Below are 27,965 nucleotides of genomic sequence, written 5' to 3'. Positions count from 1 at the left end.
GTGCCGCCAATTACACCCTTACAATTTCCATCTGAATATTATGGTAGGATAGAAGTGTTGTTTATAAATGATACCACCAGGAACTCAGTTACACTGTGCACCAACTGTGTAGTACTGCATAGAAAATTAGAACAATGCTCAGCATGGGCATATTGTCATCTTGGTATCTATCCATCTTAACCATAATGCAAGTTGCAAAGGACTTCATCACGGATGCCCATCACTTTTACTGACAAAACATCAGCAGTGGGTATACTGTAATCATTATAAGTAGACACTTGTCATTCTTTCAGTATTTATATGCTTAATGGCAGTGTTGCTAAGAATGACTTATTTCAGACATTATTGTCTGCATTTTTTGTTCCTTATTCCATGTCCTAGTGACAACTGCTTCTCCTTCCACATTAGCAGCAGCTTCTGTTGATCTAACATCACACATATTTGCTGATGTCAATATTTACACAGTTGTTTCGAGCCTGCTTTTCAGCTAATTTTATTCGCAGCCTACCAAACATTCCCTTGCACTGCCAATGACAGAATTCTTATGATAAATTTTTTTCAAGGTCTATAATGATAAAAAGATAATGTGTGCAGTACAACTACTCCAGACACTCCAGGTAGGCAAATCACATTTGGTGAATTAGCTTGTCAGTTTTCAATGTGCTTACAACAGAAAAAAAAGAAATAATTGTGGCAGTTGCTGATTTGTGTGTTTAATCTGCAGTCAGAACATCTGAGTATTAATAGTAACCATGCTGTAGCTCAGAAACAGGAATAGAACTCATTGACATAAGCATTTGGTATTCAGTCCCTCATTCGCTTTATCTTTCATAGACAAGAGGTACTCACTTCCGCACCAGGCTTCACATTGTCCGGTGTAACGAATTCTTCCTGCTCGTAGTATAACTGAAACTTGGTAACAACATAGAATATGTATGGCAACAGTGTAACTGCCGAGTTACTTCGTGGATGACGTGTAAAAACAGTGACAAATTCACTCTCTATTTCCTTGTCAGCTTGATTGAATAATATGGGTTATTTTCCTTAAAGTTGTGACAATTTGTGCTTTTGAGTTTAGGGAGGTCATTTCATGTGGAAATTGCAACTAATCTAATCTTTTACATTGCAGTTTATCAGTTCTAACCACCACTGGGACAATAAAGAAGACACTCTCACAGCAGCACCTCAGTTACAGTCTTTGCTTACGAAGCAAGGATTGTTTTGGGTCACAATTCCAGTCTCACTGAAAGCCATTTCCTAACAGAGCTACAGGTAGTCAGAGCCAAAATCAACAAATAAATAATAACTAATTGTTAAGGCTTTCGTGGCCACTTGTTGACAAACTGCCTATTGGCTTCTGTCTCGGGTTCTTCGGCCAACGTTCATCTAATGATTTTTCTGACGTTTCGCCAGCACGAGTGGCTGGCATTGTCAAAGCTTCACCCTCCATTGCCGGTGGTGAACTGGAACCGAGCTCGTGGGCGCAGGCTATATGTACCTGGCGCGCCAACGTCCGAGGGCTTCTCCGCGGTCATTTCCAGTGCGGTTCTCCTCTTGCTACCTGCGACGGTCGTTTGCTGCAGTACGGGAAGCCAGGATCCGTTGACCTTAAGGCTTTCCTCTTTCTTGTTCAAACTGTTCGCATGTTTTTGTATTTCTGCAGCTTCTCTGAACAAGCGCGTGTGATAGTGCTTCTCTACAGCCAGAACCTCCATGTCGGCGAATTTTATTACGTGGTCGGTCTCATTGAGTGCGTGCTCTGCCACGGCCGATTTCTCCACCTGCGTCAGAAATATCATTAGATGAACGTCGGCCGAAGATCCCGAGACAGAATCCAATAGGCAATTTGTCAACAAGTGGCCACGAAAGCCTTAACAATTTTGTATTACGCCTCTACGGGGAGGAGATTTGCAGATTGTACTGACGCCTTGACCAACAACGGAAGAAGAAAGTGCGACTGATGTCCTCTCTCGCCTTTCTGTCACGGTGCCGAGATGAATGTGCTACACCGAAGTTCTTGAGGTGTAAGCGCCTATTCACTACCGCCCAAGCACATCGTATCTACGACAGAATGGAACGAGCTTTTCTTCGTGAGCGAATACATACAACACGGAGAGACTTGGCAAGAATGGATCAGGAACTTCTGGACATCTTCTATCAACTAAGTAGCAGAATGCATCGAGACGACTGGGACAAGATCGACAGCATCACTCACAGGAGCATGCAGAACGAACTCGAGCGCTGCACCGAGCGACAGAAGAAAAAGTTTGAAAGATGCCGGAAGCAGACCGACAAGGCGATTCCCGACATGTCACACACAGTGGTCAACCTCACTGAACGACAATTGACCGAAGAGGAAGTGTCTGTTCTTCAAAAAGGAGGGAATTTCGCTCTCATCCCGAGAACTATACCTATGGAGGACATCATTGCCAACACCGAAGCAGCCATTCAGACCCTTCCTTGTGAAACGGCAGAGGAAATACGCACGGAAACAGCCAGGATACTGCGCCGAGCAAAACCACCAGCTTGCAACCTGAAGAAAGAAGAGGTACAAGCCATTAAGAATCTCAGCGCCGACAAGAGTATATTGGTACTGCCTACCGATAAGGGGAATGCGACCGTCGTAATGAAGACCGAAGATTATGAGCAAAAGATCCGAGACCTATTAGATCCGACGACGTACCGAAAACTAAGCGCAGATCCGACGCAGCGTATCACACGGAATACGAATCGATTAATCAAGGCGTCTTCTCTGCCGGCGGACATACAGAGAAACCTGCGCAACACAGAAGCCCTACCACCTCGGCTGTATGGATTACCCAAGATCCATAAGAACAACGTTCCACTAAGACCAATCGTTAGCGCTCCTGGATCACCGACATATAAACTGGCAAAACACTTGGCCTCTCTGCTCCAGCCACACGTGGGGAAGACCGACACATACATTAAGGACTCAGGACATTTCATTGAGAAGCTGAAGAAACTGAAACTTGCACCAAACGACATCTTGGTCAGCTTTGATGTTGTTTCGTTATTTACGAAAGTGCCACTCAGTGACGCTCTGGAGCACATCGGTTCCATTTTCCCGCAGGACATCAGAAAGCTCTTCCATGCATGTCTCACCACGAGCTATTTCACGTGGAATGGAGATTTCTACGAACAGCTGGAAGATGTGGCCATGGGTAGTCCTTTCAGTCCAGTGGTGACCAACTTCTTCATGGAACAATTCGAAGCACAGGCACTGGACTCGGCGACTTGCAAACCTAAGGTGTGGTACAGGTACATCGATGATACTTTTGTGGTGTGGAGCCATGGTGAAGAACAGCTCGGTGACTTCCTAAGACACTTAAACAGCCTCCATGCCAACATAACATTTACCATGGAAGTAGAAAAGGACAAGAAACTGCTATTTCTAGATGTGCTGATCACAAGGGATGGCGAAAACCTGGGACACAGCGTGTATTGAAAACTGACACACACGGACCGATACCTGCACAAACTGTCAAACCACCACCCGAGCCAGAAAAGAGGCATGATTAGTGCGCTCGTAACGAGAGCAGGACGAATATGTGAGCCGCAACACCTCAAACGAGAAATGCAACACCTGGAAACTGTCCTGAGGAGCAATGGGTACTCCAAAAATTATATTAGAAGTGTAACAGAGCCAAACACTCGGCGAAGTAAGGAACCAGAAAAAGAAATGTCGGGTACGGCCTTTCTGCCATACATTCCCAGAGTGACGGACAGAATCGGCCGTATATTGCGCAGACATGGCGTAAAGACGATTTTCAAACCGACAAGGAAGATCAAAGAGTGTCTTAGATCGGCGAAGGAGAAAAGAGCCCCACTTGCAATGTCGGGAATATACCGTATACCATGCACATGCGGAAAAGTTTATGTCGGAATGACTGGACGATCCATCAACACCAGGATCAACGAGCATAAGCGACATTGTAGGTTGGGGCAGGTGGAGAAACCGGCCGTGGCAGAGCACGCACTCAATGAGACCGACCACGTAATAAAATTCGCCGACACTGAAGTTCTGGCTGTAGAGAAGCACTATCACACGCGCTTGTTCAGAGAAGCTGTAGAAAAACAAAAACACGCGAACAGTTTGAACAAGAAAGAGGAAAGCCTTAAGGTCAACAGATCCTGGCTTCCCGTACTGCAGCGAACAACCGTCGCAGGTAGCAAGAGGAGAACCGCACCGGAAATGACCGCAGAGAAGTCCTCGGACCTTGGCGCACCAGGTACATATAGCCTGCGCCCGCAAGCTCGGCTCCAGTTCACCACCGGCAATGGAGGGTGAAGCTTTGACAATGCCTGCCACTCGTGCTGGCAAAACGTCGGAAAAATCATTAGATGAACATCGGCCGAAGAACCCATGACAGAAGCCAATAGGCAGTTTGTCAATAACTAATTAATGCCAAACTTGCATACTGCTTCAGTTTGACATAGGACAGCAAATAAACACAGTGTTTTTAAGTCCAGAATGAATAATATCTTATTCATTCGTACTGTTGTGGGCATGTTCGTGTTACATTACTTTCTGTTTTATTCAAATACAGTTTTGTCGTAAGGTTACCATGGTATGATGAATTACAGTTCTTAGTTGCTGGCAACAAACACCAACTGCGAAGCACAACCCTGGGGAGATTTTCGTAGTGTACAACATCCACTGGTAAAATATTATGTTCATACTGCCCTTTCCTGGAGGAGATGTCTTCTCTTACGGCTCAGTCATCAATTTCCTCTTAAGATGTTAACATAAAGACATCATAACTCGACATCAGTAGCAATACCACGTAGGAATTCTTAATGAGTGACATGATGGCCTGACCTTTGTCTATTGTATGCAAATGGCGTACCACAGTTATTTTGTCACATGTCAGTTATTGAGACTTCTTGAATGTAGAAAATGAGTCATGATAGAATGAACAATGTTTCTTGAACAGTAAGATTCTTTACTGATGAGTCTTGTCCAAAAGCACATGGTCCACACACAGCCCAAGTGTTCCAACCTGCCTTGCTGCCTTCACACCTTTCAAACCCAGAGCAAACAATATGTAGTAAATGTATGACTTGTTTACACTTGCATATCTATTTTACAACCCTTGGACAAAGTTCATAAGTTATGAGTGTGCAAAATCCAATATGTAACTGGCAGATAAAGGAACTTCACATTAGAAAATGACAGTTGATAAACACAATCCTAGTGCCGCCATCATCTGGTTGTACTGTTTTGGCAAATCAACAAGTGCCGGCACGAAGGCGGAGATCACAAGAGCAAAGAAGGCGGTGAGCCGATGTCAGCCAATAGCCCACTGACAAGGACCACACCAGACAGGAGTGCCCTCTAGCTGAAGAGAACACAAGCGCCGCTCCTGCCAGCCTCAGCCAGACAGTATTCGCCCAGTAACAGGAGAGCACTACCATAGCAGTGACGTGTGATCCATATCAATTGCTTACATGGACCTTGTATACAGCAGAGGACTTTGATTCGTTGCACGTCGCCCATCGCTTGCGACACCATTGTAAATTCAAAGTTAAGTATTGTCTATCTTCTTTATTGTATTAAAAACTATTAATGTGATTTGACTGAATTATTGTGTAGCATTCCGTTAACACAGCATCCTTTAGGGACCCTATATGAGACAAGTGGGCTGGACTCCAAATTTGGTGACTAGTATCGGCTGAACCCAGTGCCAGACGACCACGGAATTTTCTGTTTTTGCTGGTGCCTTAATTCTTTCCTTTCTTTACTGTGCAGGGCATTTTCTTTGCTTTAACCATTTTTTGTCGTTTTCATGTGGGCATTGCAGAAAATTTTCTTTGCTTGCTTGCCTTGTCTGTTTATTGCATTTGTGTCTTCCAACATGCCCACCTCATCTGTCCCACCCCTTGCTCATGTGTCATAGCCACACAGCTAATGCAGATGTTTCAGTTCCAGACACAACAGATCTCCACATTACTCAACACAGTGCAGCAGCTACTGGCCACCACTGTGTGCCCAATGGAACAAGCACCACCTACTACAGTTGCTATACCACCTTTCCGACAGTTTAGTGAACAAGAAGAGGAATGGCTCAAGCGGTTGTCCCAATTTGAAGCGCACCTCATCGCTCACAATGTACGAGGTACTGTGAAACTACCTATGTATTACCAACAGAAGGAAGTGCAGTGTTTAGGCTCCTACAAAAACTTTTTCCTAATGCCACTTCAAGTGCATTGTCTCATGAACATGTAATCACTTCATTAAATGATTACTATGACCAACAAGTGAATGCGGTAGCAACTACATATCAATTCTTTAATTGCAAAAACGTTTGGAACAAAATTATCGCAAGTGTCGTAGTAACTGCCATCTGAGTCACGTTTGCTGTGCAGTGAGCTACGTTAATTTAAGTATTAACTGTATTTTTCTTACTTGTCACTTCTTATTCTGTGTGTTTCTGCTTTTAGGAAGCTTTAATTGTCGAGTGCTAGTAATAGTGTTCCTTAGATTTCATGTTTGTTTTGAATACAGTCAGAGAGAGTCCCTTTAGTCAGCCATAGTGCCAGTAGTGCTAGTGTTTGTTTTGAATACAGTCCAGATAGGTAGTGCTATTTTCATTGTTTTCTATAAGAAATGTCTAGCGACCACAGTTTAGTCAACTATCAGCCACCTTTAGTGAATTAGCAGTCTAGTTAAAAGTTGATTAACTCTCTACAGTAAATTGATTTCTTAGGAAGGATAGGATGTGTGACTGCTGTGTACGGATGCAGGAGGAGCTGGTCACTGTTCACGAACAGCTGAACGTGTTGATGGCCGCAGTCAGCCGTCTTCAGGCTGCTGCCTCGGACTGTGGCGGCAGTGGGGAGTCTGGTGCGTCGCATGTACACCCCAGGTGTTACATGCTTCACCCACTGTCCCTGCTGTCGAGACATCTTCGCGGGTACCGGGCGCGGTTGGGCCACCCTCTCCCAATGGGGAGTGGTTAGTTCAGCGGTGTTCACGGTGCACGAGGCAGACGGTCAATGTAGAGGCTGGCCGTGTGACATCGCCCACTCTGCCTGTGAGTGGACATGTGGCCGCTCCTTCAGCAAGGTCCGAGCAGGCACACGGGGGGAGGGGTTTATTAGTGATTGGGAGCTCCAACATTAGGCGGGTGACGGAGCCCCTTAGGGAAATAGCGGAAAGGTTGAGGAAGAAGGCCAGTGTACACTCTGTCTGCTTGCCAGGGGGGTCTCATCCGAGATGTGGAGGAGGCCCTGCCAGCGGCGATAGAGAGCACTGGGTGCACCCGATTCCAAATTGTTGCTCATGTCAGCACCAATGACTCCTGCCGTCTGGGTTCAGAGGTCATCCTCAGTACATACAGGCGGTCGGCGGAGTTGGTGAAGGCAGAAAGCCTCACTCGCGGGGTGGAATCTGAGCTAACTATTTGTAGTATCATTCCCGGAACTGATCGCGGTCCTCTGGCTTGGAGCCGAGTGGAAGGCTTAAAGCAGAGGCTCAGACGATTCTGCGGAGATATGAGGTGCAAATTTCTTGACCTTCGCTATTGGGTGGAGAAATGTAGGGTCCCCCTGAATAGGTCAGGCATGCACTACACGCAGGAAGCAGCTACAAGGGTAGCGGAGTACGTGTGGAGTGCACATGTGGGTTTTTTAGGTTAGAGAATTCCCTCCCTAGGCCCGACAAGACGCCTCCTGAGACGTGGCAAGGTAGGAGTAGGCAAAATGCAACAGGGAATAACAATATTAATGTGCTAATAGTAAACTGCAGGAGCATCTATAGAAAGGTCCCAGAACTGCTCTCATTAATAAACGGTCACAATGCCCACATAGTACAGGGGACAGAAAGTTGACTGAAACCAGATGTAAACAGTAATGAAATTCTAAGCTCAGATTGGAATGTATACCGCAGAGGCAGGCTGGACAGTGAAGGGGGAGGCATGTTTATAGCGATAAGAAGTGCAAGTGGTTTTGAAAACTAGTATTTTACTACGTTATTTGTGCATCGCAACATCTCAGCATTATGTGAAGAATGGAAGAGCTTGCCACACGAAAACATGACAAGATACCTGTAGTAATTAACACAAAAGTGATCCAAAAAGTTCATGCACACCAAATGTAAAGAATAAATAAAAAAACAAAAACCCACTGATGATGGCACAGTGGTGCCGAAACATGTTTGTGAACTGAGAAAAACGGTGCTTTGCATAACTGGCAAACCTCACATACAAAAATTTTTAACTGCAAACACGGCCGATACAAGGAGCTGCATATCAAAATATGGATATAAAATCACTTACCTTGGTCTGAAAAGGGATCCAATATTCAGGAATACAATTTTTCCACAAATTGCCAGCAAACCATTAAAAACTTGGTTTCAGATAAGGCACAGCTTAAACAGGGTTTGAAGGACTTTTTGGTAGGCAACATCTGCTCTATAGATGAATGACTTGACAGGGACTGTTAGATCCACACAGGTAAAAATGTCTGTTAGAGTTTGGTTTTGACAGCAATTAGTCACATCAGTTAGGTATTTTGTGTATGATAAATTTATCAAAAGTTCATAACTATGTAACAGTGTATTAATTCTGTTTATATAAACAGTTCCAGTTTACTGTAATACATTCACATATTTTGAAAATCTCCTGACAAATGATCAGGGAAGTGAGTATTATATCAAATGTTCCAGGTTTCCTATGTTGTGTCTGACATTTTCCACACTCCCAAGGATCATCTCATTTTTGGATCTATGGAATGAAAACTGTATCTAATCTAATCTAATGTCACTCAAAAGTCGGCAGCCTGCGCCCACTGCAAGCTGAGCTGACAAACATGTAACATTTCTGTTGAGTCTGCTCTGGTATCTGCTCAATCAATAGCTATGTGCAAGTAGTTCATAGAAATGCGTGAATCAGTATCCACGAAAACTCAGTAATGTCTATATCTAAAAAACATTTATGAATATTTTGATTGAATAGTAATGTCATCGATAGGAAGCGTGAACTACCATTGTCATTTGTACATGCTGTTCTTCACTGTGGTGATTCTCATGAAGGACTGAACTGTGAACTACTGCAATGTACTTTTATCCAGTTGATTACTGCAAGACAATACGCAAAATATGATACTTAATATACATATCTCATGAAATAAGCTTCAAATGAAAAAACTGCAGAGAACGAAACTTGTCTAGCTTGAAGGGGGAAACCAGATGGCGCTGTGGTTGGCCCACTAGATGGCGCTGCCGTACGTCAAATGGATATCAACTGCGTTTTTTTAAATAGGAACCCCATTTTTTATTACTTATTAATGTAGTACGTAAAGAAATATCAATGTTTTAGTTGGACCACTTTTTTCACTTTTTAATAGATGGTGCAGTAATAGTCACAAACATATGGCTCACAAGTTTAGACGAACAATTGGTAACAGGTAGGTCTTTTAAATTAAAACACACAACGTAGGTACGTTTGAACATTTTATTTCGGTTGTTCCAATGTGATACATGTACCTTTGTGAACTTATAATTTCTGAGAATGCATGCCGTTACAGCGTGATTACCTGTAAATACCACATTAATGCAATAAATGCTCAAAATGATGTCCATCAACCTCAATGCATTTGGCAATATGTGTAAAGACATTCCTCTCAACAGCGAGTAATTCGCCTTCTGTAATGTTCACACATGCAATGACAATGCGCTCACGCATGTTGTCAGGCGTTGTCAGTGGATTACGATAGCAAATATCCTTCAACTTTCCCCACAGAAAGAAATCCAGGGACGTCAGATCCGGTGAACGTGCGGGGCATGGTATGGTGCTTCGACGGCCAATCCATCTGTCATGAAATATTCTATTCAATGCTGCTTCAACTGCATGCGAGCTATGTGCCGGACATCCATAATGTTGGAAGTACATCGTCATTCTGTCATGCAGTGAAACATCTTGTAGTAACATTGGTAGAACATTACGTAGGAAATCAGCATACATTGCACAATTTAGATTGCCATGGATATAATGGGGGCCAATTATCCTTCCTCCCATAATGCCGCACCATACATTAACTCGCTAAGGTGGCTGATGTTCCACTTGTCGCAGCCATTGTGGATTTTCCGTTGCCCAATAATGCATATTATGCTGATTTACGTTACTGCTGTTGGTGAATGATACTTCGTCACTAAATAGAACGTGTGCAAGAAATCTGTCATCATGCCGTAACTTCTCTTGTGCCCTGTGGCAGAACTGTACACAACATTCAAAGTCGTCGCCATGCGATTCCTAGTGAATAGAAATATGGTAAGAGTGCAATTGATGTTGATGTAGCAATCTCAACACTGACTTTTTTGAGATTCCCAATTCTCGCACAATTTGTCTGCTACTGATGTGCGCATTAGCTGCAACAGCAGCTAAAACACCTACTTGGGCATCATCATTTGTTGCAGGTCATGGTCGACATTTCACATGTGGCTGAACACTTCCTGTTTCCTTAAATAACAGTCTGGACACTTGGATGATGTCATCCAGGATACCTAGCAGCATACATAGCACACACACCCGTTGGGCATTTTGATCACAATAGCCATACATCAACACGATATCGACCTTTTCCGTAGTTGGTAAACGGTCCATTTTAACACGAGTAATGTATCACGAAGCAAATACCATCCGCACTGGCAGGATGTTACATGATACCATGTATTTACACGTTTGTGATTATTACAGCGCGATCTATCACAAAGCGAAAAAAGTGGTCCAACTAAAACATTCATATTTATTTATGTACTAGATGAATATGCAATAAAAAATGGGGGTTCCTATTTAAAAAAACACAGTTGATATCTATTTGACCTATGGCAGCACCATCTAGTGGGCCAACCATACACAGTGCCATCTGGTTTCCCCCTTCAAGCTAAATGAGTTTCGTTCTTTGTAATTTTTTCATTTGATGCTTATTTCGTGAGATATTTGGCCTGGTCACTATCAATGGACCACACTGTATATATGAACGGTGTTTTGTGCCACATTTAATCGCTTTGTTTTTGCTACAACTGATCCTAGGTCAGTGTTACTAACAGAACTGTGTTTCAATGACTTTATAATTTATTCAATGAACTCTGTCACTGTACTCTTAATTATGTGATATAGCACAATTTTGATTTCACTCTTCCACATATTATTAGCCACAAAGTTCTATCATTTTAACGATGACTGGTTTTTTAACTATATAAGTATAGTTAAAAAACCAGTCATCGTTAAAATGATAGAACTTTGTGGCTAATAATATGTGGAAGAGTGAAATCAAAATTGTGCTATTGTGTACATGACTGAGCAAACAACAACTAATTTGCCAATTTTTGAAACATTGTTCTTGGAAATAACAGTGGTCAGAAAGTACTATTAAAACTTTTTAAAAATTGAAAAACAGTTTTAATCACACAAAATAATTTTTTCTTATTTTAAAAAGCGAATTGTTTCAATCTGTGTAAGATCCTCTTCAGACCAGTTACTCCATGATGACTGTTGGATTCGGTGGAATGGAGGAGAAATTGCTCTAGGAAGACACAAAGTTGATCTTCGCGCCTTCCCAGAGTGATTCCCACTCCCGCACACCAAACCCAACAGCCATCATGAAGAAACTGGTCTGAAGACGATCTTACCCAGATCAACACTGGTCACCTTTTAAAATTAAAATAAATTATTTTATGCAGTCTAGACTGTTTATTTAAAAAGAAAATTTTCAGTGCCGAGACAATGGATTGGGGTGTTATTGAAGGTGTGGTACCATACTACAAAAGTCAGACTGGTGAGTTTACAAAGAGAGAGCACTATGTAATTCAGTGGAAAATCTTTAGTCAAGAGTGAAACTCCATTTCCATCAGTATTATCGACCAGTCCACTCTGTCATTAAAAATGCAAAAAACAAGCATAATGTTCAAAAATGAAACAATTTAACAATAAGGCAAAACTATTTGGAACATTATTAAAGATGAAACAATCAAACAGAGAGACCCCTCATGAAATTTAGCCCCCAGAAAATATTTCTAGTAAATATGGGAACACTCTTTAAAACGCTTGTCACCAAATTAAAAGATCACTTTCTTATGGTGGGAGCCAACAACAGTTGAGCACAGCAATGAGCAGCCAAATACAGAGGTGGTAGATTTACTTATGAATACACTGCATGCTCCACCACCAGTCATTAATTCCAACAATACATCAGGTCTCTAAAAAGTAGAAATTCTGCTGACTATGGTGAAGTGTCCAACAGAATATTAAAATATTGTGCTGATTTGATGGGATTATCCTAACAATCTTTGTCATCAATCAATGAACTGGGCCATATAGTGTGACAGATTAAATTATTCTGTAACAACATCTGTCTACAGAACTGGAGACAAGCAAACCAGTTCTATTGCTGGCCTGCATCACTTCTTCCTATACTTTCAAAAGTGTTGGAGAAAATGGGCCATGATAGGATCCTGACTTGTTAAATAAGTAGAAAACTTGTTAACTGCCTCTCAGTTTGGCTTTAGTAAAAGATTCTCACACAGACTGTGATACAAGATGTCACAAATGAAATGCTAACAGAAGTAAACAAGAAAAAATATCCTGTTGATAAATTATGTGACCTTGTCAAGGTATCTGATTTTGTGTTTCACAAAATTCTTCTTAGCAAACAAGTCTTTTTCACGGATAGAAACTTAGCTTCATAAGCAGAGGGTTCCATTAACATACCGTACCTCAGGCACTGGGGAAAAAAAAACTCAAAATAGGAGAACATTATATGCGGGGTAACAGGGATCCATTCTGGGCCCAGTCTTGTTTCTTTTTCCAAACTTAACCCTTGCAGCCACAGCTCAGATGATAATTGAACAGACTTACAAGTAATCCACAGCTAACACTTAAGTCTTAACCTCACAAACATTCGTATTATGCAATTTCAGAAGAGCAATAATGAGCGTTTAGCATCAGAAGTAGACATGAATGGTCATACATCTACATCTACGTGATTACTCTGCTATTCACAATAAAGTGCTTGGCAGAGGGTTCAATGAACCACCTTCAACCTGTCTCTCTACCATTCCACTCTCGAACAACCCACGGGAAAAATGAGCACTTAAATTTTTCTGCAAGAACCCTGGTTTCTCTTATTTTATCATGATGATTATTTCTCCCTATGTAGGTGGGTGCCAACAAAATGTTTTTGCAATTGGAGGAGAAAGCTGTTGATAGAAATTTCATGAGAAGATCTTATTTTCTTCGAGGTAACTCATAATGTTCGAACACAGTATATTGTCCAAAACTTACTGCAACTCGACGTTTGTGATATGGGCCGGTAATTCAGCAGATTATTCCTACTTCCCTTTAAGTGACTTAACTGCTTTGCTACACCGAGGATATCGACTTCTATGTTTCTCATCTTGGCAGTTGTTCTTGATTGGAATTCAGGAATATTTATTTCATCTTCTTTGGTGAAGGAGTTTCGGAAAACCATGTTTAATAACTCTGCTTTAGTGGCACTGTCATCAGTGACTTCACAGTCGTTATCGCACACTGAAGGTATTGATTGCTTTTTGCCACTGGTGTATAGCCAGACTCTCTTTTGGTGTTCTGCCAGTTTCTGAGACAGAGTTTCGTTGTGGAAATTTTTAAAATCATCTCGCATTGAAGTACGTGCTATATTTCAAACTTCTGCAAAACTTGGGCAATCTTGGGGATTTTGTGTTCTTTTAAATTTGGCATGTTTTTTTCATTGCTTCTGTAACAGTGATCTGACCTATTTTGGGTACCATGGGGGATCAGCACCATCACTGATTAATTTATGTGGTATATGTCTCTCAATTGCCATCAATACTATCTCTCTGAAATCATTCCACATCTTTTCTATGCTTACATGATCAGATCGGAAGGAGTTAAGATTATTTCTTAAAAAGGTGTTAAGAGCATTTTATCAGCTTTTTTAAATAGATATACTTTGCATTTTTTTTGTTTTGTTTTCGATCGTTGTAGGTATTATGGTACTCAGCCTAGCAGCAACTGCCTTGTGGTTGCTAATCCCTGTATTCATCACGATACTCCGTATTTGTCCAGGATTATTTGCTGTTAAGAGGTCAAGTATGCTTTTGTAACCATTCATGCTTCGAGTGGGCTCATGAACTAATTGTTCAAAACAATTTTCTGAAAAAGCACTCAGTACAATTTCAGATGACGTTTCATGCCTGCCACCAGCTTTAAATGTATGATTTTTCCAGCACATCAAGGACAGATTGAAGTCACCATTGACTATAATTGTATGAGTGGGCTACCTATTTGAAATTAGACTCAAGTTTCCTTTGAACTGTTCAGCAACTATGTCTTTTGAGTTGGGGGCTGGTAAAACGATCCAATTAATAGTGTAGTTTGATCACCAGTATAACCTCTACCCATACTATTTCGCAGGAACTTCTTCTTCTTTAGTGGTCAATCCAAGGATTGGTTTGCAACAGCTACAATGGCAGCTTGTCTCCATTCTGTGCGTCTTTCAGCTTTTCTCTTCATTTCTTTATAGGTGTTACATCCCACATCTTTCACGATTTGATCCATGTACCACAGTCGTGGTCTTCCTCTTGGTCTTTTTCCCTCGACATATCCCTCTATGATTGTGTTCAGGAGTCCTTTATGTCTTAATAGATGGCCTGTAAATTGCACTCTTCTTTTAACAATGAAACTCCACAAGCTTCTCTTCTCACCTGCTCTTTCCAGAACCACTTCGTTTGTGACCTTGTCGATCCATTTTATTTTGAGCATGCGTCTATAGCACCACATTTCAAAAGAATTTAGCTTCTGCTGTTCCTCTGTCCCGAGAGTCCATGTTTCACACCCATAGCATGCCACACTCCACACATATGATTTCAAAAATCTTTTCCTGGTTTCAAGGCTGATGCTCTTAGATGTTAATATGTTTTTCTTCTTGTTAAAAGCAGTCTTTGCTTGAGCTATTCTACATCTCACTTCTGCCTTGCTCCTTCCATCCCTGGTAATATTACTGCCCAGATAAGTAAATTTATCAACTTGTTCAAGCAGTTCATTGCCTACATGAACTTGGACTTTCACTTGATCTTCTTTGTCGCATGCCATTACTTTTGTTTTTGCTTTATTAATTCTCATATTATATTCTTCACCCATAACTTTATCCATTCTATTCAGTAGGACTACAAGATCTTCTTCACTTTCAGCCAGGACAGCTATATCATCGGCATATCTTATCATATCTATTCGTTGGCCATGAATTACTACACCTGTCTGTGAATTTTCCCTTACTTTTTTCAGCGCCTCTTCAATGTATACGTTAAAGATAACAGGGGATAGTGCGCAACCTTGTCGGACGCCTTTCCGTATCTGCACCTCTTCTTGTTTTGTCCATCCACGGATAACTGCTGTCTCGTTTTTGTACAGGTTCCATATCATTTTTCTATCTTTATGGTCTATTCCTACTTTTTTGAGTACCTCAAACATCTTATCCCATTTAAAATTATCAAAGGCTTTCTCTACATCTACGAAAGCTATGTATGTTTTCAGGTTCTTATCTAGTCGTTTCTCTATTATTAGTTTTAGAGCAAATATTGCTTCTCTGGTTCCTCATCTTTCCGGAATCCAAACTGGTCTTCGGAGAGTGTAGCTTCGACTTTTTGTTCTATGCGTTTTAGGATAATTGAGGTTAATATTTTAGAGGCGTGAGTAACTAGGCTGAGTGTCCTATAATTTTCACATCTTGTAGAATTTGCCTTCTTTGGAATGGGGATCATAATGTTTTTCTCAAAGTCTGTAGGAATTTTACCCTGCTCGTACATGTTGAAAACAAGATTATACAACTCCTGATTCAGTTTTGCTCCTCCAGATTTCAGAAGTTCGGCTGGGATATTGTCTGTACCAGGCGATTTGTTGTTTTTCAATTTTTTCAGAGCTAGTTCAAACTCTACCTTTAATATAGGTTCACCTATGTAGTGTGCATCTACTTCTGTTTCTTCTTCCATGATGTTTTCAGACAGGTCTGGTCCGCTGTACAGTTTTCCTATATATTGTTTCCATCTTCTTGCAACTTCATCATCGTCATCCAACATATTGCCATTTTCATCCATCACAGCCCTACACTTGTTTCTTCTGTCTCCAAAGCAATGTCTCACACATTTATAGGCCTTGTCGATATTTCCCTTGCTCATGTTGTCCTCAACTGAAATACAGAGATCATCAAGGTATTTTTCTCTTGCTTGTTTTGCCTCTCTGTTGATTCTGTTTTTCAGGCTCTTGTATTTCTCTTGGTCTTCCTTCACAGAATTTTTTAATTTCCTTCTTTCTTCCATCATATTTAGTAGGTCATTAGTGATCCATTCCTTCCTTTTCTGTGTCCTTTCTTTTCCTATTACTTCTTCTGCTGCTTCTAAAATACCAGTTTTTATTTTTTCCCAGCTGCTTTGGATGTCATTGCAGCCCTGTGTATTTGTTTTCTTGTCTGTTTCTAGTTGATAGTGCTTCAGTGTATTTTCGTTTTTCAGGTTTGTCAAATCCCATTTACATGTACTTCTTCTTTTAATGTTCTTGAATTTTAGTTCAGTCATCATCATAACGAGTATGTGGTCACTTTCCACATCACAGCAGGAACTATCTACTTCAATTTCACTACAAGGTAAACTACTTCTAATAGGAATAAATACTCCACCACCAATTGTATTTAATCTATCCTTTCTGAACACTGTTGGACTGTTTTAAAAAAAATTGAGTGAACTTATTTCCGGCTTTAGCCAACTTTCTGTACCTATAACTACTTGAGCTTCAGTGCTTTCTATTAGGGCTTGGAGCTCTGGGTCTTTCCCCAACACAGCTATGACAATTTACAACTACAATACCAATTGTTTCTACCACTACGTTACTGTGTTTTACCAGACCCCTTTTAGACAGACGACCTTTCTGTCGCTTCCTGAGACCTTCTAACCTAAGAAACCATCCAGTCCCTTCCACACAGCCCCCGCTACCAGTGTAGCCCTTCTGGTGTGAAGTGGACTCTTGACCTACCAAGTGGAACCAACCAATGTTGCTAGTCAAGGAATCTGCACCCTATATGGTCACAGAACTGCCTGAGCCTCTGATTCAGACCCTCCACTCGGCTCTGCACCAAAGGACCACAGTCGGTTCTAATGATGATGCTGCAGATGGTGAGCTCTGTCTTAAACTCGCAAGCAAGACTTGCAGTCTTTACTATTTCTGATAGCCACCCAAAACCAGAGAGAATCTCCTCTGATCCAAAGTGACACACGTCATTGGTGCTGACACGAGCCACCACCCGCAATTGGCTGCTCCCTGTACTCTTCCTGAATAAAGCCCAATGTGTAAAACACCTTGGTTTCCAAATGGATAACAAGTTAATAGGGTGGTAATACATGGATGTGCTGGTGTTGATTACCAGTTTCAACTGAGCTAAAATATACATTCAAAATACAAGACATAAAAACAATTTTCACATACTCTGTCCCCTCAAGCACAGTTCAAATTGGTGTTCTGTACTCCAGTGATAACATATTCAAGAAGCTCTTGCCTATCAAAGCAATAAATTGGAAATCCCTAACAATTCAAAAGAAAAATTAGAAACATACTTAACTAGCTACTCTATTTACATATTATCTGAATTCTGATATTCACTGACTGAAAATTTCTGTTAGTTACTTGCTGATATCACACTGTAATCAAGTGAATGTTTAATATTACCACAAGATAAACAGCAGTTTTACTGTAACATCATAACCACACTGGAGTCCAAATCTGACAGCATAGTTGTGAATGAAGTAAAACACTTACTACTGAAAGTACTTTTATTACAAACAGCTATGTACAGTGAGAATGGAACTGCATTTCTGGATGGAGAGTGCTGTTTATTCAAACATCCAATACTTCAGAAACCTTCCAAAAACAGACAAATACTAAATAAGAAATAACTGGTGCCCTGCAGCTCACAAGCTGTGCTGTGCCACACTGCATGCAGCGTAGATCGTAGCATTATCTACATTACTAAAGCAGTATCTCAGAGCCCAGTACTGCAACTTGCCCGTCTAATGGCATCCAGCGGTAAGAAAGTTTAATTTTCAGTATTTCCCCAAATTATTGAAAGAATTTAAAAATTGTTAAATGCTGTCATAATCTGATCTTTAAGAAATACAATATTATATTTATAGTTCACACAATAAAACAAGTATTACAGTTGGAAACTTCATATCTCAATGCACTGCAAATGACGGTGTGCAAACACTCCGACAATATTCCTCCAGCATTTCAGAATGAGAACACTTAGTGATTTCTGACAAACCCTGGAAAGCAGCAAAGGTACCCCTAAACAACTGTCTGTGTGTAGTAGAACATTAGCAGGTCTGGTTTCCAAACTAGCAAACAGGTGAGAGAATTGATTCTGTGGCCACCTTACACTCTCGCCTCTGTCACTGGAGCTACTTCCTGACACACACTTCACGGGTGCGTCCGTTCATTGACTACCATGACCACTTTGCCGACTGCTGGTGTCAATGGTTCTGTGTCCGTTGCCACGGTATTATTGGCAGGTATGGGTACCAAACTTCAGAAAATTATTTCTCGCTGCCCCCCCTCCCCCCCCCCCCCCCCCCACAAAATGACGAAAAGAATACAGTTTGTCACTTACAACGGTTTTGCTAATTGAGCAGTAAAACTTCAGGATCACACATGACATTTTAGTTTATTACTTCTTTACTAATACTTTTCCCGAGGGCATGCAGCTTTACTGTATGATTAAATGATGATGGCGTCCTCTTGGGTAAAATATTCCAAAGGGAAAATAGTCTCCCATTCGGATCTCTGGGCGGGGACTACTCAGGAGGATGTCATCATCAGGAGAAATAAAACTGGCATTCTACGGATTGGAGCGTGGAATGTCAGATCCCTTAATCGGGCAGGTAGGTTAGAAAATTTAAAAAGGGAAATGGATAGGTTAAAGTTAGATATTGTGGGAATTAGTGAAGTTCGGTGGCAGGAGGAACAAGACTTTTGGTAAGGTGACTACAGGGTTATAAACACAAAGTCAAATAGGGGTAATGCAGGAGTAGGTTTAATAATGAATAAAAAAATAGAAATGCGAGTAAGCTACTACAAACAGCATAGTGAACGCATTATTATGGCGAAGATAGATACGAAGCCCATGTCTACCACAGTAGTACAAGTATATATGCCAACTAGCTCTGCAGATGATGAAGAAATTGATGAAATGTATGATGAGATAAAAGAAATTATTCAGGTAGTGAAGGGAGACGAAAATTTAATAGTCATGGGTGACTGGAATTCAACAGTAGGAAAATGAAGAGAAGGGAATGTAGTAGGTGAATATGGATTGGGGCTAAGAAATGAAAGAGGAAGCCGCCTGGTAGAATTTTGCACAGAGCACTACTTAATCTTGGTTCAAGAATCATGAAAGAAGGTTGTATTTATTATTTATTTATTTATTTATTGTTCCGTGGGACCACATTTAGGAGAAGTCTCCATGGTCATGGAACGAGTCAATACATGAAATTATAACACGATTGTAGAAACACATAAAATGAAACAAGTCGTTAGTTTAAATAAAGAAAATCAAGAATGTAACACTGGAATTTGCTTAATTTTTTATCTCTTCCAGGAGCTCCTCGACAGAATAGAAGGAGTGAGCCATGAGGAAACTCTTCAGTTTAGACTTAAAAGTGTTTGGGCTACTGCTAAGATTTTTGAGTTCTTGTGGTAGCTTATTGAAAATGGATGCAGCAGAATACTGCACTCCTTTCTGCACAAGAGTCAAGGAAGTGCATTCCACATGCAGATTTGATTTCTGCCTAGTATTAACTGAGTGAAAGCTGCTAACTCTTGGGAATAAGCTAATATTGCTAACAACAAACGACATTAAAGAAAATACATACTGTGAGGGCAATGTCAAAATTCCCAGACTATTGAATAGGGGTCGACAAGAGGTTTTCGAACTTACACCATACATAGCTCGAACAGCCCGTTTTTGAGCCAAAAATACCCTTTTTGAATCAGAAGAATTACCCCAAAAAATAATACCATATGACATAAGCGTATGAAAATATGCGAAGTATACTACTTTTCGTGTTGAAATGTCACTTATTTCAGATACTGTTCTAATGGTAAATAAAGCGGCATTTAGTTTCTGAACAAGATCCTGAACATGGGCTTTCCACAACAGCTTACTATCTATCCGTACGCCTAGGAACTTGAACTGTTCCGTCTCGCTTATAACATGCCCATTCTGTCTGATTAAAATGTCAGTTCTTGTTGAATTGTGGGTTAGAAACTGTAAAAACTGAGTCTTACTGTGATTTAGCATCAAATTATTTTCCACAAGCCACGAACTTACTTCATGAACTACATTATTTGATAATGTTTCAATATTACACACAAGATCCTTCACTACCAAGGTGGTGTCATCAGCAAACAGAAATATTTTTGAATTACCTGTAATACTAGAAGGCATATCATTTACATAAATAAGGAACAGCAGTGGCCCCAGCACCGACCCTTGGGGAACGCCCCATTTAACAGTGCCCCATTGGGACTGAACATCATTACCACTCTCAATATTGCGGAGGATTACCTTCTGCTTTCTGTTCTTAAAGTAGGAGGCGAACCAATTGTAAGCTACTCCCCTTACTCCATAATGTTCCAACTTCTGCAGTAATATTTTGTGGTCAACACAGTCAAAAGCCTTCGTTAAATCAAAGAAAACACCTAACGCTCTCAACCTTTTATTTAATCCGTCCAAAACCTCACAGAGAAAAGAGAATATAGCATTTTCAGTTGTTAAGCCATTTCTAAAACCAAACTGTACATTTGACAGCAAATTATGTGAATTTAAATGCTGCAGTAACCTTGTATATACAAGCCTCTCGATAACTTTAGCAAACACCGATGGCATAGAAATAGGTCTATAATTGTCAACATTATCCCTGTCTCCCTTTTTATAAAGTGGCTTCACTACCGAGTACTTTAATCGGTCAGGAAACCGACCACTGCTAAAGGAAAAGTTACAGATATGGCTAAGTACTGAGCTAATATACGTGGAACAATACTTCAGTATTCTGCTAGATACCCCGTCATATCCATGAGAGTTCTTGGTCTTTAGTGATTTAATTATTAACTCAATCTCCCTCTTGTCAGTATCATGGAGGAGCATTTCAGGTAACAGTCTCGGAACACTTTTTTCTAAGAGCGCTATATGATTCCCTGTTGGGACTAGGTTTCTATTTAGTTCACCTGCTATATTCAGAAAGTGATTATTAAGTACTGTACATATATGCGACTTATCAGCAACACGGACATCCCCACTACGCACTGATTCTATATCCTCGACCTGTCTCTGCAGACCAGCCACTTCCTTTACGACTGACCATATGGTTTTAATTTTATCCTGAGACTTAGCTATTCTATCTGCATACCACATACTTTTTGCCTTCCTAATAACTTTTTTAAGCACCTTACAATACTGTTTGTAATGGGCTGCTGCATTTAGATTTTGACTGTTTCTAACGTTTTGATATAATTGCCACTTTGTTCTACAAGATATTCTTATCCCTTTAGTCAGCCACCCAGGCTGCCTGTTTGTGCTAGTACCCTGTTTTAAACGTTCTAACGGAAAGCAACTTTCAAAGAGCACGAGAAAAGTCTTGAGGAAAGCATTATATTTATCGTCTACTGTATCAGCACTATAAACATCTTGCCAACCTTGTTCCTTGATAAGGTTTACAAAAGTCTGTACAGCAACTGGATCAGCTTTCCTAAAAAGTTGGTAACTATATTTAACATGTGTTGAAGCACAAAAATCTTTTAGACTTAAAATTTGTGCATCATGATCTGAAAGGCCATTCACCTTTTTGCTAACAGAATGCCCTTCTAATAATGACGAATGAACAAAAATATTGTCTATGGTTGTTCTACTGTTCCCTTGCACTCTCGTTGGAAAGAATACGGTTTGCATAAGATTATATGAATTAAGGAGGTCTACCAGCATCCTTTTCCTTGCACAATCACTTATACAATTAATATTGAAGTCACCACATATAACTAACTTTTTGTATTTCCTATAAAGTGAACCAAGAACCTCCTCTAGCTTTAGCAAAAATGTTGTGAAATCGGAGTCTGGGGATCTATAAATAACAACAGTAAGAAGTTTAGCTCCACTAAATTTAACCACACCTGCACAACATTCAAACACCTTTTCAGTGCAGTACTTTGAAACATCAATTGACTCAAATGGGATACCGTTTCTCACATACATGGCTACTCCCCCACACCGCAAAGAGCTCCTAGAAAAGCTGCCAGCCAACCTGTATCCTGGTAAAGGAAGAACCCTGGAGATACAAGAAGGTGTTGACAGATGTGAAAATTACTGAACTATCAGTTTAATAAGTCACAGCTGCAAAATACTAATGCGAATTCTTTACAGACGAATGGAAAAACTGATAGAAGCCGACCTTGGGGAAGATCAGTTTGGATTCCGTAGAAATGTTGGAACACGTGACGCAATACTGACCCTATGACTTATCTTTATAGACTTAGAGAAAGCTTTTGACAACGTTGATTGGAATACTCTCTCTCTAATTCTGAAGGTGGCAGGGGTAAAATACAGGGAGCGAAAGGATATTTACAATTAGTATAGAAAGCAGATGGCAGTTATAAAAGTCGAGGGGTATGAAAGGGAAGCAGTGGTTGGGAAGGGAGTGAGACAGGGTTGTAGCCTATCCCTGGTGTTATTCAATCTGTATATTGAGCAAGCAATAAAAGAAACAAAAGATAAGTTTGGAGTAGGAATTAAAATCCATGGAGAAGAAATAAAAACTTTGAGGTTCGCCGATGACATTGTAATTCTGTCAGAGACAGCAAAGGACTTGGAAGAGTAGTTGAACGGAATGGACAGTGTCTTGAAAGGAGGATATAAGATGAACATCAACAAAAGCAAAACTAGGATAATGGAATGTAGTCGTATTAAAGCGGGTGATGCTGAGGGAATTAGATTAGGAAATGAGACACTTAAAGTAGCAAAGGAGTTTTGCTATTTGGGGAGCAAAATAACTGATGATGGTCGAAGTAGAGAGGATATAAAATGTAGACTGGCATTGGCAAGGAAAGCGTTTCTCAAGAAGAGAAATTTGTTAACATCGAGTGTAGATTTAAGTGTCAGGAAGTCGTTTCTGAAAGTATCTGTATGGAGTGTTGCCATGTATGGAAGTGAAACGTGGACGATAAATAGTTTGGACAAGAAGAGAATAGAAGCTTTCTAAATGTGGTGCTACAGAAGAATGCTGAAGATTAGATGGGTAGATCACATAACTAATGAGGAGGTATTGAATAGAATTGGGGAGAAGAGGAGCTTGTGGCACAACTTTGACTAGAAGAAGGGATCGGTTGGTAGGACATGTTCTGAGACATCGAGGGATCACCAATTTAGTATTGGAGGACAGCGTGGAGGGTAAAAATCGTAGAAGGAGACCAAAAGATGAATACACTAAGGAGATTCAGAAGGATGTAGGCTGCAGCAGGTACTGGGAGATGAAGAAGCTTGCACGGGATAGAGTAGCATGGAGAGCTGCATCAAACCAGTCTCAGGACTGAAGACCACAACAACAACATGTAACAGAGGAGATACTACAATTAATACTGTAATGAGAAAAATGTAAAGATGTCACTCAGAAATGAAATTATATGGAAACACAGAAGAGCTAAAGAACAATGAGCACAGGAAAGGTGTCACATGACAGATAAAAATCTGAAACAGTGTAAAGGTGCTGCACTCAAACTAACCGCTTTAGTGAATAGAGACTAATGAGCACAATGACCAGAGATCGGATAGCGGAAGCAGAAAATATGGCACGAACATGGAAAGAAAACTTGGGGAACCTTTACAGTTGCACAGGAGAAATTAGGTCATGAGAAAATGAGAACGCAGTGCAAGACGGTAATGACAAGAGTGAAGCGATACTCCATCCGGAATTTCCAAAAGCTTTGATTGAACGTGAAAGAAAAAATACACAAGCTAGCAGAACTTTTGTGTGCAGCCCAATAACTGTAAGAGCTCATGAATGAAATTCATCTAACTGCCAGTTTCATAAGCTCTTAAAAAGAACATAATTAACACAATTCATAAGAAGACAAGAGCAAATAAATGTACAAGTTATTGCACATTCGGTCTAGCAAAATATCCATCAAAAATTTAGGAGAAGTATGTGCACCCAAGATGCAACTTTGGCACTGCAGTTAATAACAGAGAGAAGATTTAGGAAAACAAAGGAAATGAGCGTTGCATTTGCAGATTAGTATAATGTAAGAAATTTTAATTCTAAGTCAGTATGGCAAGTCTCCATCTTTTTTGTGGTCCTTCTTGCATATGGAAACAGGGTTGGCCTATTAACCCCAATGTGGCAATGTTAATGGTAAAGGGTGGTCAGATGCCCCTTCTGTCACCTGTGCTTGACAATGCTACCAGAAGTACCCTCTGCTACACAACGTGAGGAGGCTTTTGGAGTGCACATGCGTAGTTATCATTAATCTGACAAATATCAACAACTTGAAATACTTAAAAGCCATTTTACAAAAACTTCCAGGGTGGCAAAGATAATAATAATCATTGCACGTGAAACAAAACACAACAACCTGTTTGAGGCAAAGGCATTTCAACTCAAGTGACTGGCAGGTGTGACACTCACCCACAGTCTCCTCGTACACATCTATCGGCTGATCCAGCAGAGAAACAGCAGAAGTCACTCTCTCAGTAGGAGCAGCTGTAGATGGAGGTGCAAGGTCTAGCAAGAGTGGAGAATCACCAGGCCCCAGGCGCCCTCCAGGGTCACACAGGGAGGGCAGCTGCACTCCGGTAGAGCTGCCGCCCAAGCCGGCGCTCACTGGTGTCGTCGGCTCATCCGTCAGTTTGGAATAGTTGAACTGTTTCTGCTGGTTTCGACCTGTAATATTACATGGAAATGGTGTAGACCAACGTCTCAAGTGTGCTTAGGAGAAACTGAAAAGGATAACTAACATGCAGAATAAATAAAGCTGCAATGTACAATAACTACAAATAAAATGGTAGAAAGCTTATCTACATAAATCAGACTCATTTGGTAAAACACTTTTCTGCAATACATCAACTGCCCAATAAGTAATCTATTCAGCATTCACACATTACTACCAGTTTACTTATTTGTTGTGAGGGTGCAGTACGATCTCAATTAACCACCAGTTTCCACAGAAAACTTTGAACACCTAACACACGTACAAGGAGTGTAATATCGTCAATGTTAATCTGAAGCAGTTACAAGGCAAACAGGATCCACCTAGGGAAATATTAATGCTCTCTGTTGCTAAACATAAGTAAATTTATAATTTGTGTACAAGTCTGTTAATCAGTGGAGCACCAAGAATTCAGCCTAGATAAGGAAGTCACTGCTGACACAAAGTATGTCCACAGCTGCCCATTGGGATATGAAATCTGTGAGGGAAAGAACCGTCTCATTATCAATATATTAATCATTGCAAAAATAGTGGCTACTGTAATTAACCAATGTTCACATATTCTCAATATTAGATATGACTTACTCTTTACATTAGCACAAGCTTTTGACAAAGCACGTTGCTGGTAGCACTGAAACTTCAAGAAATATAAAATGCATGTCAATCTAAAAAACTGAAGAATTATCCTGTGATTAATATGTCATCCAATTATAAATTGTACAGAATTAAAACATCTCAATCAAGAATAAAATCTGGCAATCCATGAGGCATTTTAAGATTTGTTAACAAAGCCCGAGCATACAGAATAGGTTTCAAGATATACGAGTGGCTCAAGACTTCGTAACAGATCCTACTGCGTTGTTCTCGATGGCAAGTGTTCATCTGACACAAGGGTGTCATCAGAAGTGCCCCAGGGAAATGTGAAAGGAGTTCTCCCATTCTCATATACATAAATGATGTGACAGATCGAGTGAGGAGAAATCTGCAACAGTTTGCTGATGACACTACAGCACACAAGAAAGTATTGTTGTTGTTGTGGTGTGGCTATGGCATGATACAGAACGACTAAGACAGAAATTCTATTTGGTGTGATGAATGGCAGCTTGCTCTGAATGTAGAAAATGTGAGTTAATGCAGATGAGTAGAAACAATAATCCCATAATGTTCCAATACTGTAGCAATGGTGCTGCTGCTTGACAAATTCATATCAATTAAATATCTACATACATTATTGCAAAGTGATATGAAATGGAAGGAGCACATAAGAACCACAGTAGTAAAGGCAAATGGTCCACTTCGGTTTATCAGGAGTGTTTTAGTAAAATGTAGCTCATCTACAGAGGAGACCACATACAGAACACATGTGGCTCATTCTTGTGTACTGCTTGAGTGTTTGGGATCCCCATCAGGTAATATTACATTAAGACACTGAAGTATTTCAGAGACAGCCTGCTTGAATCAGTGGATTCAACCATCATGCGTTATCACAGTGGGAAAATTGGAAGGGGGGGGGGAGTCAACTTTCTTTTTACAAAACGCTAGTGAGAAAATTTAGGGAACAGGCATTTGCAGCTGATTGCAGAGCGATTCCACTGCCACTAATTTACATCTTGTGTGAGGATAATAAAGACTAGAGAAATCAGAGCTCATTCGGAGGCATATTGACAGTTGTCTTTCCCTCACCCCATTTGCAACTGGAACATAAAAGGAAATGACTAGTAGTGGTACATCCAGCATACAGTGGCTTGTGTGGAACATATGTAGATGTAGATGTAGTACATGTGAGCATTAAAAATAAAATGGAAACGTACGTAACTTATCTGACATCTACGTCTGACATGTACAACCATTTACTAACACAATAGCTGATAAACCTGACACTGTCCAGGTACTCATTATAAATGAAATAAAAAACAAACAAGAGAGAGAGAGATTTCTTGTGTCATAAAGAAAAAAAAAATCATTTCCATGTATTTGTGAAAATGCCCTTGAAATCATGAAACACATAGGAAGAAATATGCGTAATGTACAAACATATAAATACAGTATCCAAATTAAGAAAAATAGTATGCAAAGTACAAATTATCTATAAAGGAAAATCCAGGATGGTATAATGACAATGTAAGTATCCATAAAGTTTATTTAATTCAGAACTTGATTACAAACAATATTTCTAGTTATATGTCCATGCAGTTGGTCGCAGCTTCTTTGGCGTGTCTACAACAAGGATACTGTAAATGGCTTTATGCCAATATCTCTTTGTAGCTCTATAGACAGTTTTCACCTAAAGCCATTTGCACTCTGCAGTCAAAAGCTGCCAAAAGTGCTGCCAGGTGTCAGAGATATTCTTAAACTGACTGAACAGTAGGACTGTCTTAGCAGTAAAGAATAAATACTGTATATTAATACTTCATGCATGACGTGGCATTATTTTTCATGCATCTCAGTGTTTATGACATCTTATCTCCTGATATACGTGTCATAGTGACATAATTTTGTAGGTACATTCAGTAGCATATGTGTATACTGTCTGAAAAATGTGTTGTAAATAGAGTCAGTAGCAAAGAAGTAATAAATTTAAATACTGTGCACAATGTTGCAGTTTTTCACACATCTCAGTGTTTATGACATAATACCTCTAGAACTATGGGTGATACCATGATATAGTTTTGTACGTGGATTCAGTGGCATATGTGAACTGTATGTGTGGAATTAATTGCGAATAGAGGTAGTAGCACAGAAGTAATAAATTTAAATATCATGCATTATGTGGCAGTTTTTCAAGCAATTCAATGCTTATGGCACCATACCTCCTGAACTGTGATAGGCAGCTGGATCTTAACCACACAGTGATCATTGCCTGATGGAGAGCTATTTGTGCACTAAGTTTAGTTCAAATCGGACGAGTGGTATGAGTCATCCATTATGTAA

The 27,965-nt window shown here is 40.3% G+C and overlaps 1 protein-coding gene across 2 annotated transcripts in view; it reads right to left on the bottom strand.

The window, feature by feature from the left end:
* The window catches only part of LOC124788228 (activated Cdc42 kinase Ack), a 499,253-nt gene that overhangs the window by 150,159 nt on the left and 321,129 nt on the right, over positions 1-27,965 (bottom strand). For both annotated transcript variants that reach the window (XM_047255411.1, XM_047255410.1), the window contains exon 11: positions 24,734-24,988. In XM_047255411.1, coding sequence (XP_047111367.1) covers positions 24,734-24,988 — 255 coding nt within the window. The remainder of the gene's footprint in view (positions 1-24,733; positions 24,989-27,965) is intronic.

This window comes from Schistocerca piceifrons, chromosome 3 (genome assembly GCF_021461385.2).
Source record: "Schistocerca piceifrons isolate TAMUIC-IGC-003096 chromosome 3, iqSchPice1.1, whole genome shotgun sequence".
Taxonomy (NCBI): domain Eukaryota; kingdom Metazoa; phylum Arthropoda; class Insecta; order Orthoptera; family Acrididae; genus Schistocerca; species Schistocerca piceifrons.
The sequence above is the reverse complement of the archived record's forward strand: the minus strand, read 5'-3'. Positions and strand labels throughout refer to the sequence as shown.